This window comes from Trachurus japonicus, chromosome 1 (genome assembly GCF_045865225.1).
Source record: "Trachurus japonicus isolate A0001 chromosome 1, Traja_1.0".
NCBI lineage: Eukaryota > Metazoa > Chordata > Actinopteri > Carangiformes > Carangidae > Trachurus > Trachurus japonicus.
The window spans coordinates 25876085-25897508 of NC_140907.1; the positions used below are offsets into that span (position 1 = coordinate 25876085).

The window sequence follows — 21424 nt, forward strand, 5'->3', positions numbered from 1 at the left end:
GCTCGGCGGATGACTCTTGTGTTGTGTGAGCAGCAGCAGCAGACACGCCGCCGCCGTCGTGCGTCTTTACGCTCGGAGATCATCCGCTCCTGATCCCCTGGCCGCTTCTCTACCTCTTCTCTCTCTCTCTCTTGTTTGTCCCACAGCAGCAGCCTCACCTGCGAAGCCACAACCACCACCACCAGCAGCACCAGCAGAAGCAGCAGCAGCACAGCGGAGGACAGCGGAGCTCCTCAGCGGACACTTTGCTGACCGGGAGGCAGATCCCTCAGTGCTACTTTGACCATGGAGCAGCAGCAGAGCCCGGCGCAGTAAAAACTTCCAGTAGCCTCCTCCAGTGTCCCAGAGAGCCAGACTGACTGTCAGAGAGAGAGGAGACACCGAGCTTCACGATGACCCGTTAAATTCCTGCCGCCGATGCTTTCTCTAGAGAGTGGATTGACCATCTCCTAACGGCACAGGAGACGAGCAGAGGCCTTTTATTCGTTTCTTTCAGTCTTCAGATGGACCGAGTGCCCTCGGCACTGGCCGCTAAGATGCGCTGGATCACGCTGGTGCTTGCCGGCTTGACTTTCTGGGGCAAAGTGACTATTTCTAACTGTTTCGACTACGAGGAGCCAGACTATGACTATTATGAAGAGGAGAGGGATGAGACCATTGACTACAAAGACCCATGCAAAGCTGGTGAGTCCTGAATTCACTCTGTTTCAGTTTTTTAGTTATTAAAAAACAAAAAACACACACACACACACACACACACACACACACACACACACACACACACACACACACATGAGGGAAAAAAAGGTATTTTTTGCGCTTGTGATCCTGTCCTCTTACTGAGCGCCCAGAGGTGGCACGTGTATGAGTGAATGAGAGATGACAGCGCGTGTGTGTGTATGTGTGTGTGCACCGGTCCAGATGTCCCTCTATCCCCAACCTTCATAACCAATAAGTCAGTTTGTGTGTGTGTGTGTGTGTGTGTGGTGATCCTGTGGGTGGATGCCACGTGCAGCCCGGTGACGGTCCGCACTTTTGTCTGCACGCACGCACACACACACACACACACATTCAGCAGCGCGTGCATCACTAGCAGGCGAAATTTCGGTTGCGATAGTGGCGGAATCTAAAAAGGACAGACAGTGCATGTGCAGATGTTAGGGTGTGTGTATTTGTGTGTGTATGTATGATTGTATATATGTATGTATGTATGAATGTATGAATGTGTGTGTGTATATACATGTTTGGTCGTGACCAGATGTTAAATCAACCATCAACAAAGATGAGAAACAGCTGGATTCAACTGTACCAAAACATGGGCTGATGCTCTCTCACCCTCTCTCGTTTCCCTTTCTCTCTCTCCTCTCTCTCTCTCTCTCTCTCTCTCACACACACACACACACACACACACACACACACACACACACACTGATACATTTTTTTTGCAGAGCATTTAATGGCAGACTGGCAGCTGTTTGGTCTCGTAAGACATACAGTAAATTTTGTATGTGTATGTATGTGTGTGTGTGTGTGTGTGTACATATGTTAGAAGCAACATCCCTGCAGTTTTATTATTATAATAATATGACCGTTGTGTTGACAAACTGCCCGGCTGCACTGATGTAAACCATGTCATATACATAAAAGACGTGGTTTATTTCCTCTATATATTCCTCAGTGTGTGTGTGTTTCATGCGTTGTGTGTCTGACCCACTCCACCCATATGAACTCATACTTCCATCACAAAGCCGCCTGGAGATTCACTTAATTCACGCAGTCCTTGTATTAAAGTGACCTTCCTTCCTGTACTTCTGTAGTAGACATCGAAACTCCCGATTGGATGATTTGGTGTCGCGTTGTGAATCTGAAACGACTTGTAACACAGGTGTGAGACAGTAGCAACCTGCGTTTGTATTGACACCAGAGTAATTGTTTTCCAACGTCTTAACAATTCAAGGATCCATAATGAAAGATGTGAAACGTCTCAGTGCATCAGTGTGTTTCATTTCAACATGGTCAGCAACGGTCCAGCGTTTTGCCTAAATAAACTCGCCGGCTAAAATTAGCAACATGTCATGATTTTGGATCAGGAAATATCAGCCAAAATAAATAAACAAGACCCAAAATATGAACAAACATTCAATGTCAAACTTTTAATACTGGACATGTTACATCACATGTTAGATGGAGGAGATCCTCTCCTCTCCTCTCCTCCCCTTTTGTTTCCTCTCCTCTCCTGGCCTCTTGTCTCCTCTCCTCTTCTCTCCTGTCCTCCCCTCTTGTTTGCTCTCCTCTCCTCTTGTTTCCTCTCCTGTCCTCTCCTCTTGTTTCCTCTCCTGTCCTCTCCTCTTGTTTCCTCTCCTCTCCTCTCCTCTCCTCTCCTCTCCTCTCCTCTCCTCTCCTCCCCTCTTGTTTCCTCTCCTCTCCTGGCCTCCTGTCTCCTCTCCTCTCCTCCCCTCTTTTTTCAGCTCCTCTCCTCCCCTCTTTTTTCAGCTCCTCTCCTGGTCTCTTGTCTCCTCTCCTCTCCTGGCCTCTCCTGGCCTCTCCTGGCCTCTCCTCTCCTCTCCTCTCCTCTCCTCTCCTCTCCTCTCCTCTCCTCTCCTCTCCTCTCCTCTCCTCCCCTCTTGTTTCCTCTCCTCTCCTCTTGTTTCCTCTCCTCTCCTCTCCTGTCCTCTTGTTTCCTCTCCTCTCCTCTTGTTTCCTCTCCTCTCCTCTCCTCTCCTCTCCTCTCCTCTCCTCTCCTCCTCTCCTCTCCTCTCCTCTCCTCTCCTCTCCTCTCCTCTCCTCTCCTCTCCTCTCCTCTCCTCTCCTCTCCTCTCCTCTCCTCCCTCTCTCCTCTCCTCTCCTCTTCTCTCCTCTCCTCCTCTGCTGTGTGTGCATGAAAGTTACAAAGGAAACACTGTGGTGTTGTTAAGACCAGTAAGCATCTTCTTAAGTCCAGAGTCTTGTTTTGGTTACACCCGCTCTGACTTGGCGTGTCTTGTGTGCATGTGTGATTGTGCACACGTACGTTCATGTGTGTTTTAATGGGACTTAATGTTGTCTGTGATGACACATTGGACTGATAAGAGCTCCACCCAGAGCAGTGCGCGTCCACACACCGACCAACACACGCATTCCTCACATACCAAATACACAAACCTGACAACCCTGGACACTGGCCAGTGTGTGTGTGTGTGTGTGTGTGTGTGTGTATGTGTGTGTTTGCTCATGTGCATGTTACAGTGATCTCTGTGTGGGTGATTTTTATGTTGATACTGCAGTCCCATGACTCTGTGGCTTTTAGTTATGCTAAGAACTCTTAACGGTGTGCGTGTATGTGTGTGTTTGGATGGGAGCCTGGCAGGTTAAAGGGAGACAGTCAGTCTACATATATTTGGCCAACTGAGCAACTCTTGTAGGTTAAAATAACAGAGCGAAAAAACGCACACAAGTGTTTTTATTTGCTGGAAATATCAGTTGACATGAGGAATGCATATACAGTAAATGTAAGAAGTAAGTGAATTGAAATTAACCTGTATTTATATATACATTAGTATTAAAATAGGGTCAGATTCAGGTTAATCTAAATTGCAGTACTGAACACACACACAACCGACTGCATCTCAAAACACACAAAGTATTGTATCGTGAACTTCATGTCCATATTAAAAACAGCACTCAAACATTCACAGTGCTGGTTGGAAAAAGCACCTGGACCGTTCGGCTAATGACGTCAGGAGTTATCAAACCTAGAGGTCGACCACTGAACAGATAGGAGGTGTCAATTAGAGCTATTTTAACTTTTATTTAAAAAACAAACAAACTGCAGTATGCCTTCTTAAAACTGAGGCCATAAGTACAGCAAAGGTGTGATATACTCTACTCCAGTGGTTGATGTGCAGCTTCCTAGAAATGCAACTACATGTCAAATAGCAACTGTGATCGGTGGTCGGTCTTCTCCATGTTTCTCAGTGACCCGACAGGCACATAAAAACTCACCTTCCTTCTGCCTCAGTCAGGTCAATGGCTGTACACACACACACCACAGTAACTGTTGTTCAACATGTATTAGCTCCGACTCCAGCCATTAGCTCTGTTTCACCACTGTTAAAGTACACAAACACACAATAGCGCGTAAGTATAAATGCCTGAAGTTTGCCAAAGAGCACCTTGTGTTTCCACAAATGCTAAAATGTTTTGTTGGCTGATAAATTATTTAGGAAGAACAACTAAACACAAACCTGGAGACCAACCAGTGAAACCAAATGGGGAAACTGCAGGATTAGGACATCATCCCATAAAGTGATATATGGTGGACGGGGCTTCATGATCTGGACCCTCTAACACTATCATTATGCATGAAAAATATATCCTCTAGTTCATCAAGGTCTGTGGCTGTCTACCTGTTGAGGTAGATGTAGCAGAACCACAACCCTGAATATTAAAATAAACTTCAAAACACAGGAAATCCACTTGTTGGAGTCAGAGCCCAGAACTTAATCCAGTGGAGATGCTCTGAATTAACGTGAAGATAAATGTTCACTCCTCCTGGAGTCACTTATTTGAGGTCAGAAGACCAGTCCCAGTATTAAATCCAAGGGTTCATTTACTTTTTCTATGAGCACAGTGAATGTTCAGTGAAGCCTATTACTGCATTATTTGCTCAAAAAGTTATCGGTGTCTATATTTGTAACTTAGATTGAGATCAGGTCACATTTTATGATCAATTCATTCAGGAAACCAGGTCATTGATCATTCCCAAGGGTCTGTAGTGTGTAATGTGTAATGACGGGCCAGCGTCACACATGAGAATCACATTTTACACACACCTGTTTCAGTTTTCTTGTGCACGTTTGAAACAGTCTTTTACCATTTCAGTGTTATTCTTAAGGCCTTGTTTTGTCTTTACTGGTTATGTGATGGTAGAGAGAGCAACCAATAACTCATAAGTGGGGTGGTGTGTGCAGTGCCAAGGTCCCTGTCTGGATCTGGACTTGAACCGGGAACATCAGTGTTATACGCTACACATGTTTTGTTCAGATTAAATGCAAATCAAATGTCAGCCTCCATGTGTTCATGCCAGTTGGAAAGGTTGATGGCAGCCTGTGCTTTTTCAATAACAACCAAGGGACGTGATCCCTGACGGACCGTATGGACGTTTGCTGCAGCTACTGCACAAAAAAAAAAAAAAAAAAAGAACATGCTTCGGTACATGAGACACATTTCAAAAGTTTTATTGTGACACTTTTAATTTCGCTTTTGGTGTTGTACATTAGGATATTCGCTCATGTTTCTCTTGAGACGAAACATTTTCAATATTTTTTGCCTCCTCACATGAAGTCACTTTTATCTTCTTATTTCATGACAAGCTTTTGAATTACGTAAATTCATTGCATGTGAGCAGTATTGGCATGTTGCAAAGACTATGGCTGAAATGATTACTGACAGAAAATGAATCAGATGAAAGGTCCATTTAGTCGCTGTCATGGTAGTAATTTCAGGGTCCTTATCTGCAGATGTGTGCAGAGTTTTCTTAAATTTCTCTGGAACAGTAGCAATGTTAACACCATCTATCATTTTGAGTAAATGTATAACGTCGTATTTATGCAAAAAAATTTAGAAATATGCAAAAAATATATAATGAACAGTCAATTCTTCATTGATTAACTGCTTGGTTTTTTTCTACCGTATTGAGAAAACATTCACTGATAACAGCTTCTCACTTGAGGATTTGCTGAATCTTCTGTTTCAAATTGCAGATTGAATACTTTTGCATTAAACGTTCTTCTGCTTTTATATTGCAAACTGAATTGGGCTGTAAGAAGTTTGACATTGCAATTTTTGTAGATACACAACAGTCCATCTGATATTTATAGATTATACTGAATAATTGTTTACATGTCAGTCAAATCATTCTCTTATACCGTTTTACACATCCCACATAACTAATGTAAACCTTATAGATGCTATTTTCTATCTTTTGGTTATTTACAGTATATGTCGCATCCACATGCACACCTTATACAGACACAAACCTCCAACATTTAATGCACAGAGTTGGCTGCGTATTGCAGACGTATGGATTTTCAAATTTATAGATATCTGTGGATCAACAATCAAACGTATTTTCAGTGTTTTCTGAACAGATTAACCAGTAAATGACAACATTTTTTTAGTTGCATCCTTGCCATCAACCCATACGGTTTGTCATTGTGTAAAGATTTGGTGGCTGTGTCGTTGCATTCGTGTGTGTGTGTGTGTAAAATGTGTGTGCCGCTTGTAAGAAGTGGAAGCGCGGCTCATTCCAGGCCTGACCCTGTGGCATCAGTCTGAGTGGTTGGTATTCCGCCTCCTGTTTTTGCTGGGAAAACACAAGGGGGGAATATTTGGCTGGCTGCTTATCTCCTCCGAGTCCCGCACTGGTAGACAGGAGAACACACACTTCCAGGCCTTTGTGAAGTGATTTCCCCATGCGAACAACACACACACACACAGGCGCACATACGCACACACTCGACGCACACACACACACGCAGAGCTCCCTCCATTCACCCGCGCTTATCTCTTCCTGGTTGTCTGCATCCTGCTACTCAGCTGGAGATGACACACACACGCGCACACTTACACATACACACACACACACACAGTCGTACAGATGTGCACGGGCTCCTACGCTCCACTCAAGAGTCATTCATGCTTCCTTCCAAATCACTGTTCTCATAAATGCTCACACACACGGAGCGAAAGCTAAACAAACCTTAGTGTCCGAATGAAGCTGGGGGGCCGTTTTCTTCAGCAGCGACCCCAGAGAGACTGACTGCTTGTTCTCCTCTGCAGATACAATAGAGGAATGTATAGTAGTCGCCGTATACGCAACACATAATGTATATTTTCTCATGGTCTCACATCGCTCTGAGCACCCGCTAAGTCGTGCCATCAATTTAGGAACCAGGTGACACAAGCACTTGTTCTCTTTCATCCAGGACACAGCATGAAAAAAAATTCACTAAGATGCACTGGCACAACAGTAAATTAACATCCAGCCTTCTCACATTTGTCAGTAATTTAATTGTAGACAGACAACGGGTCATGCTGGGTCTCCAGTGAGTGGCTATTCACTACCAACACATACAGTATAAATCAGATCAGAAGCTGCTCGCTGTTCAAAACAAATGAGCCAAAGAGAAACAGATGAAAGAGATCAGGGCTGATATCACCTGTCAGGTTGTTTGTTTTAATCGCCAGCATTAGATTACTGTATTTAGATTCTGTTGTCGTTTGTTTATGTACTGTTTGTGCTTGACTGTTTTCATGTGGACTCCCAGGAAGATGAGCAGAGACTAATGGGGATCCAAGATCCAGATGTTTTAGTTGCTTTATTGGCGATGGAGGTTTTCATTCAAGACACGATGCAATACTCTTTCACCCAACAGGTATCCAAGAGCCGCATTGGGTAAACAGTTAATTTAATGTGAAGTTCATGAGCACTTGAGTAACATTTTATCACAGTTTCCTTGCGAGGCTCGAGGCAGGACCTTCCACTTGAGGGACGACCTCCGCCCTGCTGCCGACATGAAGTGGTTCACGTCGGCCGGAGCTCATTCTGATGTGATGTGCAGATAAAATTCATGTGCTTCTTCTGATGAGTATTGTTACACTGTTGTTATGGAGGTTTTTATGTCTCAGTCAGTGACTCAGGCTACGTGCATCAGGCCTAAGGAAGCGTTTTCAAGTCCACCAGAGGTGTCAGAGGTGCTAGATTCAGTCAGTGTGTTTGTTTCTTCAGTCTGGTGGATATAAATGTATGCCTATGGTTGTTTAAATAGTAACTGCTGTAAAAACACAGCATAAATCTCCATGAGAGGTCATATTTTGTGTGCGTGCAAACTGTTTTAAGGTTGCACGTTTAACACAAAACAAACACTGGGACTTGATTTATTTGCACTAATTTGACCACTTGGCTGTTTTTGGAGTTACTACACAGAGGAGGCCTCAGAGCTGTCGGCGTGGCAGCTCACACATTCTCCTCGTCTTTCTCTTATCTGTGCTTTAATGATTGTGTTGAATCATACATACAGTGTTATGATTAACACATTTTTCAGATCTCAGATTGTTGCTTTATTTTAAGAGGAGCTATGCAAATCTAGCCGCTTTTTCGCTGTTTTGGTCTCTTTTTTCTCCCAGTACAGGAGTCGAGTGCATATTTTCACTGTTGTAAAAACTCACAGGTACTGTAACCCTCCTCCCTCCCCCCCGGCCATGCACACTACAAATGTTGTACCGAGGTGGGTATAACGTAAACAAGAGTTTATGGATAAACAGGCGTGTTTGTGTCGCAGTGCCGTAAAGCAGCCTATGTTTCTGTCTGGCAAAGAGCCTCCGTTCTCCTCGTAACAAGTAATTTAACCTTCACAATTACTCCAAATATGTTAAACTAAGGTGCAAATCTTGCATAGTCCCTCTTTAACATTGTGCATGAATCTGCACAGGTTCATGCACAACATTTACTTTCCATTCAGGCTCCTTTGTGGGTTTAAAAAGCAAAATAATAAGTTTGATTCTGGACTATATGCATTGTAAATGGTTGGGTAGATGCTTGTGACAACACTATGACACAGAAGGGTTTTTCTTGTTGTGAGTGAGATCTGAGGTGTGCTGGTTGACATAAGTAGGATGTTGGATGTTTTATCCCTGAGCTTCACTTTGTTGAAGGAAAACTTTAAAGAAACAACAAACAACCAGTATTTTGCTCTTTTCTGGATCCAGGTGTCATTATAGTTTCTGTCAGGTGCTTATCCAGGTGTTTCCATTGAAGTGTAACTATCACTATCAGTACTAGACAGGTGAATGCATGTGTACCTGTGCCCATGTGTGTGTGTGTGTGTGCTTTGGGGTTTCTCAGTCAGAGACCGAAGCCCACCATGTCGTGACAGTGAGCTGCAGCTACTGTTCACCCCTTCCCCCATTCCTCGGTAGGAAGGAAACTAGAGCAATGTGTGTGTGGCTGCGCCGTGTGTGTGTTAGTGAGAGAGCAAGCGGTCTCACTCATATTATATTAAACAGGATTTTCCCGAGCAGAGTGCTCCTGCCACTGAGCTTCCGAAGTCTTCCTCAGGATTCCCGCCTCAGCACAAACTCTGCGGCCGGTGCTGAGAGCCCACTGTTTGTTTTGGAGCGTCATTGTTCCGGAGCTGCAGAAGCCATGAGTCAGCACCACCGTCACTCGGCCCACCTGCCTCGCGTTGCTCAATTATTAAATGTCTGGGTGCTTTTATGTCACCTAGCTTTTCCTCATGGTATTTATAGAAGCAAAAGTCATTCGCAAACAAACGTTATTGGCTGAGGAGAAGTCGCGTCTCCTTACAGTCAAACTATTTTTATTTTATTTTAAGTATTGTAGGACACACTTTTAGCTCGGTCTGCTGCTACGTCATTTTGTAGAAATAAACGTTTGAGAAGCTTCAACTGTGTGTTATGGGTAAAAATGTGCAAAGAGTCGACAATACTGCAGGTACAGGTGATGCACAACTAAACTAACAGACTAACAGTTTGAACCTTCATCTACTAACTCAATACCAAACTCATGGTGGTGATATTTCAAGTCACTGCAGTTTATCAAAGTACTTAAAGAGGAACTATACAAGATTTGCACCTTAATTAAACAGCTTTAGAGTAATTGTGATGGTTAAATGACTTAGTACGGGGAGAATTAAGGCTCTCTGCCTTCCACCTGGCGTCTCTTGGCCCGAAAACCAACCCTGTTGCAAGATCAGCGCCTCCGACGCGGTGTCCCAGATCTCATCTCGCGAGAATCCTGGATTTATTTACGGCACTACGACACAGACACGTCCTGTAATCTGTAATCTCTTGTTTACCTTACCCACCTCGGTAGAGATCGGTCCACAGATTGTCTTCTTGCCGGCTTTGTTGAAAACAAATGCACATGGCCGGGGAGATGGAGGGAGGAGGCGTTAGTGGTGATTCTTAATGACAATGAAAATATGCTCTTCCGAAACTGTAGGAGGAGCTCTGTAGAGAAGAAAGCAACTGAAGCAGAGAAAATGCGACCAGGCTTTCTCCGATTCTCCTGTTGAAAGTGCCTAATTTGCAAAGATAAGTAAAGAAAATGACCTCAGTTGGAGGCAAGAAACAAGTGTTTCCTGTTGTTTCAAAACAGCATCTGTTGGTTCTTGATATCAGTGTGTGTGTGTGTGTGTGTGTGTTCTTTACACTGAAGTTTGCAGAAAGTTTAGCATAGAAAGAGTCTCATGTTAAGTGTTATCCATCCCACAAACAAACAGGCTCCTACTGGACTGCTACAGGATACACTTGAATGTGATCAATCACCATCTGTATTTTGAGACTGAAGCAAAGCTGAAGAGAATTAAAGCAGAGCCAACATGAAGAGATTGAAAAGACTTTTCTCTGTATTACAGTAACATCAGTTAGGTGTGTGTGGATTGGCTGCTGCTTCGCTAAATGTGTTTGTTGTGGCTTTCCTTCGTGGTGTCAAAGCCACATGAGAGGCATGAAATGTTAAGGTTTCATACAAGAATGAACAACGAGATGTACTGTATCCGTTTCAGAAACAAAAGTTTACTTAAAGAAAAATCAATTTACATCCATCACTCCTTCACTCCATAGAAAAACTATGTGCTCCCTATCACAGCTCTCACGTCCAACTGAGACATACAACACATAGATCAAAAATACAAACTATGAAATAATGAAATTCAATCTAAATCTCAACCTATTTCTACATCTATAAATCATGGCTCCTACAGTGTTGGAGCTTTTGATTGTTGATTGCGTCTTTTTAAACTTATTCTGAATCCGCCCATTAGATAGATAGATAGATAGATAAATAGATAGATAGATAGATAGATAGATAGATAGATAGATAGATAGATAGATAGATAGATAGATAGATAGATAGATAGATAGATAGATAGACTTTTATTATTAGACTCAAGGTCCATTCAAAAAAGACAAACAAACACACATACAAATTTAAAAGAGACAGTCATACCAGTGTTGACTGGTGATCATTCACTCCTCTATCTCCAAGTTCAGTGTAGTCACAGGATTTCTGATACTATAACAGCATCGTGTTGAACTGGTAACAGGTGTGTTTACTGTATGAATGTAGAGTATCTCAGTACCTGACCAGCAATATAAAAAAAAAATATCTTGGAAAAAAACGTCACTGAATGAGTGTCTTCAGTCAGTGGCGGTTTGAAACTGTGTCACACAGCTGTGTCACATTTCATGTCCCGACTTGATTTATTCATTCATTATTCATGGTAACCTGAAACTCACTCCTCATAGTATTTATACTGACATCAAAGCTGCGTCAAAGCTAAAAAAGACAAAAAAAAAGACAGTGAGTGTCTTGCAGTGAGTGGAGACATGCAGTCACACCTGATGATCTGATCAGAACTGTCTTCCATCTTCACAAAAATAACTCTCTTATATAATTTTAATTTGATCTTGGTACCTGGTAGAGCTTGTTGACGAGTGCACATCCAGGGCGTCCGGTGGTAAATCGAGACCTGATCGTGTCCCGTCACAATGTCTGGCCAAACCCATGACCTGCTGGAGAAGAATCTCAGTGTCACAGTAATGTGATTAGGAGTTTACACCAGTGCTGTGTGAGTGCGTGCGTGCGTGCGTGTGTGTGTGTGTGAAAGAGTGTGTGTGTGTGTGTCATATGATATTATGTTATTTTGTCTCATACCAAACATTTCTTTGCCTGTTATCTACTCCAGTTTATGTGGCGGAGCTCCATTTAAGTGTGCAGTGCTTTTGAAGTTACAGATGTTCCTTTTTTTTACTTTTGCCCTGGATCTTATAATTATCTACATTTTATTTCAGTTACAGTGAAACACGCGGCATGTTTTTTGTTAATAGTCACTCTACTGTACGTAATCCTGTGTCTTCTCAGGTGTTTTGGTTGAGAGGACACTCAGTTTTATCTCTGATTAAAAAGGTTAACAGCTCTGCTCGGTAACCGATGACAGTCTGACTGTCTATTCCTTATTAATTGGATTTGTTTATGATCAGTCTGGGTTTTTATTTCCGGGTCGTTTGAGATGTCCAGTCGTCCGCCTGACTGCTTCACCATCTGTTTTTATCTGTTCATGCATGAGGAAACTTCGCCTGCGAGAGTCTGCAGACAAACACACACACACATTCACACACATTCACACACTGTGCTGGAGGTAAACACAGTGATGTGTCAGTGTAGAGGTGTGTAATTGGGTCTTTGGCAGCGTCTGGGCCTGTGTTTAAGCCAGTAAAAAACAACAACATATGATTAAGTGTGTGTGTGTGTGTGTGTGTGCATTTGTTTGTTTCTGGGCCTGTGGACTTGTGACATCACACACACACACACACACACACACAAACACACACACACACACTATCCTTAACTCCTCAGATGTGCTCTGAACATCTGGAAAAGAAAAATAGTGGTAAAAGTCAAAGCTGAGATTGTCCATGTCACTGGTGGTTTGTAAAGTTTGTCATTATCATCTGTCTCCTCTTTCTCTGTCTCTTTTTCACACACACGCTCACAGGAGGGCGGGGGTGTGAACTTTCTGAACTTGGCCTAAGTTTCTACACTTTTTTTTTTTTTTTTTCCTCTAAAAGCACATTTCTGACCAGTGACATGACCGACTCCAGCATCTCTTCACATTCCAACACCTTACAGAGCGAGGCAGCACATCATTATTCCTCCGTCAAAAAGAAAAATATGAAGGTTATTTCAAGTTTAAAATGCAAACTTAAGTGATAGTTTCCACCGCAATGGACAATAGATTTATTTTGGATCCTAGTGATTTTGCATCCATTCATAGAAACCGCTCTTAAGGCATCAATCAGCTGCGAGTCGACTAGTATGCACGACACGTCCAGTTTCTGACGTGACAGAGAGTTGTGGAGGTGGGAGGTGTTGGATGAGTGTGTAGCACAGGTCACAGATGTGCAATCAGCATTCACCCTTTACTGTAACGATGACCTCTCCCCAACCTCGAGCAGTTGTGACCCAGTAGAGGAGCAGGAAGCGGTGACGTTTTTAAACTTGTCATTAGGAGAATTCATTGGAAAAAACTGTGAATTCAAGGAAAACATAGCCTCTGTTTTATTATGACAGTGATTTCTGTTTGTGGAGTCTCTCATCTACACCTGAAGTAATTATTTTAAAGCCTCACTCCTCTCTTCTGTGTGATGTTTATGTCTTTTAAATGGGACAAACATATTAATTAACATTTCCATGTAAATATCCATGAGATTGTAGCCGAGGCTAATTTCTAATTTTGGTGTTCACAATAAGAAAAAAGCAACAATAATGGCAGTGTACAGACTGCACATGGTCCTGGGGGCAGAGCACCAACAGCACCAGCTCCCAGTTAAAGACAGCACTCATTTTAAAGCACTTCTCCTCGTAATCTGTCTCTCCATGGCTCGGTGCGTCCCTGCCAGTCCAGTTTTTTTCCATCTCTGTAAACCTGGGGCTCCATCGCTATGTCCATCTGATCTGATGCCCATCTCTCTGCTCTGTAACCCCCCCCCCCCCCTTAGACTCTAATATGGGTGCAGCCGGGGTCTGTAGTGTATCTGGCCTCAACCTCTGGAATGCTCTCCCTCAGGGTTTGTACCAGTGCACATCTGTTGCTTCTTCTACGTCACCACCTAGAAAAAAGACACTTAGAAACCGGCCTTTTTTGGTGCTTGGTGAAAATACACCATTGTCTCACAATATATAATTCTTTTACTTATATTTATGTCATTGTTGCTGCTGTTTGTATACGTCTTATTCAAAGTGTGCTTGGGTTGGGTGTTTTCAAAGGCACTTATAAATAAAATGTATGATTATTAATATTATTATAGAGAACAGACTTCTTACAACCACCGTCCCATTTGAGAGAGATTAGTGTTTCATAGTGAAATGATTTTTGGGTAGAGTATCACATCAGTGGTTCCACTCAGGTGGACTGTGTGCTGCTGTGTGTATTGATGTGTTGCACAGTTTTTGAGTCTTTGGTGCTTTTGGTACCGTTCCTCGTCGGTGCACTCTGAACTTATAAACCACTGAACCTGCTCACAAAGTGTTAATATGGATCAAACCTGCACAATGATTAGTTTCAGAGAAAACCTGCCAACATGGCCGAGATAATCTCTTTTTAATATCGCGCTACGCTCACAGTCACCGCTATATACACTGTAATAATATTACACAGGTGGCTCGACTTGTGCACATGCACATGCTCACACACATGTGCACGCACACACACACACGCAAAGCAGCCCACCTACAGCGTGACCTTATATTTGCTTAATGAGGAGCTTAGTGAGGTGTGTGTGTGTTTGTATTAGTACACCCCACTGACTACAGCATGAACTCAGCAGTGCATAATTCTCTATTGTACTGTGCTGGAGTGTCTATAAAATGTCAAAAGGAAAAGAAAAAGATTAAGTCTGCAATAAATAATAATGAGGGAAACTATAAACGATATTGTACAGCAAAAAAAACAAACAAATTTATGTATCTAAGCATCTTTTCTCCCGCCAACTGGGACCAGTGCAGCTGTAAGAAAACGCATTAAATGAGTTCAGATCTGTGGACCGTGGATAGTTGCAAACTGAACTAATGTTCACATAATGGAGGAGAGTATCAGAGAAACCTTCAACATCAACATGATGTCTGTCAAGAATGAAACTTTGAAAGCAACAAAAACATGCACACACTGTCACCAACATGTCAATTGTTAATCAGAATAATGTACAAGATACTATAATAATAGAAATAATATACGTTGCAACAAATGCTTTTACTGTACTGCAATGTATAGGTTAATTGACGGATAAGAGTAATAGTAAGTAAAGTTTTGTCTGAATAAGTAACAATGGTCAGGTGCAAACAATGCTTCGGACGATGATCATGGTCATATATCCACATATTCATCTTCCACACAGAGCCAGACTGTTGTGTGAGTGTTTGACATTTGTTCCCGAGCTGCAGAGTGAACATGCAGAAAGCCAATATTAGTCTAGGGAACTTGATCAATACGATTCAAACTGGTCTCCTTGTTCTCCAAACAGCGAGCATGGTGGGAGGTGCTGGGTGCGTGGGAAGGAAGTTTTCCTCTTAGTTTGTGTTTGGTGCATTACTCCTATGTGTGTGTGTGTCCTTGTGTGCTTGAGTGTGTGTCTGCTGCAGTGCCCCTGCTGAAGGGCATGCAGTAAGGCCCTGGTCAGCATGATGTAGGTCCCCCGGGACGTCCTGGGGTTTTTTGGATCAATACTTTTCCTCCTGCATCTCCCTGCCTCACTGTCCTCACCCCTCCTCACCCACTGGCTTGACTTTGGGCTATTTATGGTATCTCTATGGATTAACAGGACCCCGACAATCAATGGGCCAAACTAACTATTACTGTACTCTTCCTCCTCTTCTCGCTCTGTACCTCTGCTTGTGTCAGCTTTTTTTTTTTTTTCTGGAAAACTTTTAGTCCTTGTGTTTTTTTGTTTTTTTTTTGCTTGTTGTCCTAAAATACCAGTGTGAAGCTGGTGCACTGTCACAAACTCACTGTCCCATAACCATGCAGGAACAAAAGCTGAGGGAATATCATTTCTAATGCAGGTGTAATGTGATATGGTTGAAGCAGAAGTTTCCGAAGGCGTAAGTGGATTTTTTTTTTTTTTTTGCACCTATTTGGTTTTAGTGGCTCAGTAGTGTGACACGACCGATGCAGAGGCTGCAGCCGAGGGGAGTGACTGCAGAGACTGGCGCTGTATTGCCCACAGTGCAATTTGTTGTCAGAAATAACAGTTGTACCAGAGCATGTTCAGACCACATCTAAGTGCACATGTTGGTCTCATTCTGTTATTTTTGCTGTTTTATAAGGCAAAGTCACACCCACATGAACCAATTCAGATCCACATAAACTTCTTTTACACATGTGTGATACAGCACTGGATGCCGCCTTCTCCAAATGTCTGACATCAAAAACAAAACACACGAGGAACACTTTTGAATTCACGCCACAGAGTTTATTATGTGGGAAGATTTAATTATTGTGTATTTTTCAAGTGGTGAAATGTGTCAGAAAACACTGTGGTGACATCACAAAGCTAGGAGTTTTTTTTTTTTTTTTAAGTATATTTTTTGGCTTTTTATGCATTTATTTGATAGCCATAGTAGAGATAGACAGGAAAGGGGGAGGCAGAGAGAGGGGGAATGACATGCAGGAAAGGTCTGCCCGATGCGGGACTCGAACCAGGGACGCCTGCGTTGAGGACTGTAGCCTCTACATGGGGCGGCCGCTCTACCCACTGCGCCACGCACCGCCCCACAAAGCTAGGAGTTTGACTGGTGACAACAGGTCGCCCCAGTCAGACCTGTGCCACTGCCACCTGTTTGAATAGGGGAGACCGCCGGGGATGGTTGTAACATTTTTTTGTCTCAGCTCCTATAACTTGCATAGTATTCATGGTAGGGCTCTCAAATTTTGACACAGAATACCCTCGTTTGTCCACTACAAGTAGCAGTGCCTTGAACTTCTTACACTATATCACAGAATTCACTATTTGATGTCAAATGCAAGGAGTGCCAGTGCCACTGTTACTGTACAACCTACCCGGGGTAGGTTGTAACACACAACCTGGGGTAAATTGTAACAGTGAGATTAAAAACTAAAAACTGAGACCAAACCAAAAAATATGGATCTATGTAAGTTTATTGTGCATGTTCCAACACTAAAGCGTCTTCCTGTGGTTCAGTATGAACAGAAAAACCCATCACTGACGGCTAAATAAGCAGTGACAGTGGTGTCGATCCTAACATTAGAAAGCTTCTTAAAGAACATCTTCTGATAATACAGATGAAAGGTGAACATGTATGAATGTAAACCTTCAGCAGGAGGTCAGAAGCAGCTAATAACTCATGTATAATTCCAGGAAAGATGGTGACACTTAATGCCACTTAATAAAACAACAAAGATAAAAGGTGTTACAACCATCCCCACCCCTGTCAGCCATTGTTTGACCAGCTGTACCAGCATGGTGGTTTGATATAAACATTGATGAAATGACTCACATTTTACCTAAGAACCTGCTCTTTCATTTTATACAAGCTACCTAATTCAAACGCCAACGGTATCGATACTCGTCAGAACTAGGATTTGGTCTAAAAGATCAGTTTCTGACGTTTTTGGGCTGTAAAACCTACACATTTCTTCATAGAGCCATTCAAATTCATATTAGGGCTGGGCGATAAAACGATAACGATATATATCGCGATATAACTTTACTCAATAGCAATATGAAACGTGGTCAATAGAAAGTCGATAGGTTTCATTCATTCATGTTTTGAAACAGCCAATGAAAACGAGAGTTGCGCCGCGCTGAACCACTGGCTGAGCCAGCAGGTTAGATTGACACAGCACAGGAAGACTGTACACAGCACAACAACACGTGGTAATGTTTGGGCTGCTGCAGCCTGGCGTCAGCAGCGGGGCATCGCCAGTAAAAAAGAGAGAGAATGAGTGTTGCCTCAAAAGAAAAAATGGAGGAGAACTAGGACGAGTGACCGCGAAAACACGTGGTACGTCATGTTTACATTAACCCCGATTGATTGAACTCTGATACAGTACTGTAAACAACACTAAACTTTAACCACGGAGACAGCAGGCAGTCGAAGCGGCTCGCCGTCACACATCAAAGGGAGCGCAGTCACGGCGTGGCTGCTCTGCTGCTGCTGCTGCTGCTGCTGCTCCTCACACCAGAGCGACACTGTTCAGCTGTGCCGACCTAAACACTGGCCACTTGCGAAGCAAGCGCTAACAGCGACGATTACTCTTTCTTTTTCAGTCGGGTTTAGGCTGAGAATGATCGCTAATTAGATGGGCCACGTGAGGTCCGGGATTTAATTTTCACGTCCGTTTATAACTGTAGCAGCAGCAGAGAGGTGGAGCAGCTCCTGTATGGGGAGTGTGGCTCTGATTTAACTCCTGTCTGATGTAATGTTAAAGAACGCCTGAACAGCGGAGTGATAATGTCTGTAAAAAGACCCAGTGCTGTTGTACTGTATATCAGCATTCATGTATGTCTCTTGTCCAATCAAATTATTTGGTTGAAACTAACTGTATATAGCCTAATACCAGTTTTATTTATCTGAAACTGTTATTAGGCTACTCATTGCTTTTATATGTTAATCATTACATCTGAAATGTTAAATGTTTGACGGAAAATAAATATTTAAATCAGAAATAACCTTCTGATATCTTCAAATCTCACTTGTGAGTATGATGGAACATTTAGGCTTGACAAAAACAGTGACTTGAGTCCTATCGTGATATATATCGATATCGACTGATATGAAAAAAATTATCGTGATAGGATTTTTTCTCATATCGCCCAGCCCTAATTCATATACAATATCAGTGAGGGAGTGATAACACATGATATTGATCACATCACTCTAATGTTGTTAAAACCATCCCTTTGTTACAACCATCCCCAGACCAATAATTATGTATAGGAATAGGAATAGGAATAGGAATAGGGATTTATTTATTTAGAACAGGGACAATGCACAAAAACATTAATCTCATGAGACAAGAGAAGATGCCTTGAGGTTGTAGCAACATTTACTAGTCCCTGGGCAGGTTAGAGCAGATAAAGAGATAACAATATTAAGATTGTTAAAATATGACAGATAAAAGTGATATGATCTGATATAATGATCATTAATTATAATTGTTGCCCCTTTTTTTGGTTTTTAGGTTGCCTTTAACATCTGGCCAGGGACAATGGGTGAAAACTAGCCTTGTTGGCTAACTCTGGTCCAATACATTTAAAAATAGACAGAATAAACTAGCAAATTGTGATGAATTAAAAAGAAAAATCTAACTATGTGAGTAGGTTAGCATGGATCAGGAAACAGGGAAGTGGCTAATCTGGATTTGTCTAAAGGAAACCAGCTCCACTGAACCTCACTAATTACCTCATCACATTTCTATTGTAGCAGTGCCCAAATATTTACCAAATATTTACCTTTAGGCAGGATCCAGGTCAGCTGTTTCCCCCTGTTTCCAGTCTTAATGCTAGTCATACACTAGTCAGTTGCTGGCTGGCTTCATTAGTCCAACTGTCACTGTAATAAAACATTTTACATTTAAATTAATCAAACCTTGTAAATTATGCACAGATATTCATTATGTGTTCTATTTGTGTGCATTGTGCTATGTGGTCATTTTGAGTTATTTATAGATGTGAAAGTGAACCATTCAGTGTTATTGTCTACATAATAGATACATTATATGCAATAATAAATAGAGTACTGGAGCTCCACCCTCCAGATCAGACATTAGCCTCTTATCTGTCCGTCCGATCAAAATCTAATATACCACCATTCAACAGCACACACTCCTAGTCTATATTTGATATCCTGATTTGTAAACCATCTGTGGTCATTGTGGTTTTTCTCCTTTCTCCAACAATAGCACAGAGTTGAGCACAATGGCACCCTGACCCCCCGTTTCCTTTAGTGGCAATCCTAATTAGCTAAGTGACAAGCTTCTCCCATGCCATTGTTAATGTATCAGTGTCTAGAGTCCCCGTGGAGGGCAATAACTCTGCTCGGCTAATCATTTAGTGATGGTTATCGTTCAGTTGTGCATTGTTAGACGCTTGTGACAGATATTGTAGATATGGAGGGAGGAGGGAGGAACGGAGTACCATGGGGTCCAAGATGTGCCGTTGTGTGATGCTGCAGCCACGTACACAGCGTTAGTGTTGTGATGCATGAGAGTCAGAGAAGGAGGAGGTTGCAGCAGCAGGAGGAAGATGATGATGATGAAGACACAGAGGGCTTCTGGGTTTATGAGCACTGCACTCCTTTTGTGCTGATCCATATTGTTCTTTATGCTGCTGCAAACCTACTGATGCTGATGTCATTACAGCCTATAGACTTTGAATTTGTGTCTCTAATTCGAAAAAACATTGTGACGCACCGACTGCTGCGATTCCTGGTCTGTGTGACCACTACAGTCCGACTTAGCTTGGGTTTCACATAACTTTTATTTTCATATTTGTTCAATGAATTCAAGTTTTTTTTGGCAGTTTCTGTGCGTACATCATTGCTCTGCAGACACATGAGCTAAACATGCTGGTTCTTTAGTGTGAGACGTCTAAAAATATCTCAGACCTTGAGGGTCTGCAGGAGGAATGACAAAAAAATAAGACAAGACAAACACACAGACAGACTTTAAGCTGCTACACAAAAAAAGTGTTTGCAAGCTGTGAAGAAGAAAAGGCTTTTTAATCTGCAGTTGTTGCAGGACTTGTAAACATCCCATTGGGAAAAAAGGCAGTAGAATTCAATAGTAAATAAGCACACTACTACTAGTTTACTACCTTAAAGGCACACGACAGGAGAAATTAATGTATAAAAGAATTGAAATCAAAGCAGCTAATTCTTAGCTTTAGGCTGAATTACCACAAAAAAACACAAAAAAATACAATGTCAGGTCATTGTCTCCAGTTTCAGAGGCCGAGGTGACGTCCTCTATGCAAACCCAGCGAGTCAGTGCTACTGTAGCTGCTGCATGGCTGAGAGCACTGCAGTGTGTACATTAATGGATGTGGACAGTGTGTGGAAACCTTTAGTCAGATTGTATGAAACGAGGGAGGACGGGAGGACGAGGGGGGAGAGACTGGAGTGGTACGAATAGGCAGGGAGGCAGGGAGGCGAGAAGTGGAGGGAACAGCGGTGGGAGTGTCACTTGCCAAAAGGCTTACACATGGCCTGATATCGTACCATTGTAAGACCACCGGGTGCTGGTGGCTCTGTGTGTGTGTGTGTGTGTGTGTGTGTGTGTGTGTGTGTGTGGGCTACAGTACAGAGAGAGGACAAAGCTGTCCGGAGCTCAGTCTCTCCTCCTGTTGATATTAAACACAAGTTTCTACATCTTTGGGTGGAGTTTTGGATGCATGACTGGAGTGGGTGAAACCCCGGTGACTCTGTGCTGTGGTATGACTGTAATGTTATAACTCAGAGAATCAATAACCAGAGGATTCAGCTATAACCTGGCAACACTGGTGTGATACCCACAGTACTGTAGCTACTTCCTCTACCCACTTTGTATTTAGCTTCAGTTCTCATGGCTCTGCACTGGAGGTCTTAGTTTATTTCAGATAGAAACTTCCTCTAAGACGAAGAAAACAAAACATCAGCCTCTCTCTGAAAAATATCCTCGTTAATTAGATTTTTTTTTTTTTGTCCCAGTTGGTTTCAAATGCCCCCATTTTTCTGTGGTTACTTACTACAGTGTGCACTTTGTTTGTGAAGACACCGCTTACAATTAATTTCCAGTCTCTTGGGGGAGGTTTTATTTTTGTCGCCATGTCTGACTCAAACCATGCACCATCTTATTAATAAGAA

The 21424-nt window shown here is 42.6% G+C and overlaps 1 protein-coding gene across 2 annotated transcripts in view; it reads left to right on the forward strand.

Moving 5' to 3' along the window:
* The window catches only part of tll1 (tolloid-like 1), a 55350-nt gene continuing 33926 nt past the window's right edge, over positions 1 to 21424 (forward strand). The window contains exon 1 of one of the 2 annotated variants that reach the window (XM_085782804.1): positions 1 to 684. In XM_085782804.1, the coding sequence (XP_085638930.1) occupies positions 504 to 684 (181 nt within the window). In that variant the 5' untranslated portion in view covers positions 1 to 503. The remainder of the gene's footprint in view (positions 685 to 21424) is intronic. The other variant, XM_085782812.1, reaches the window with a different exon arrangement.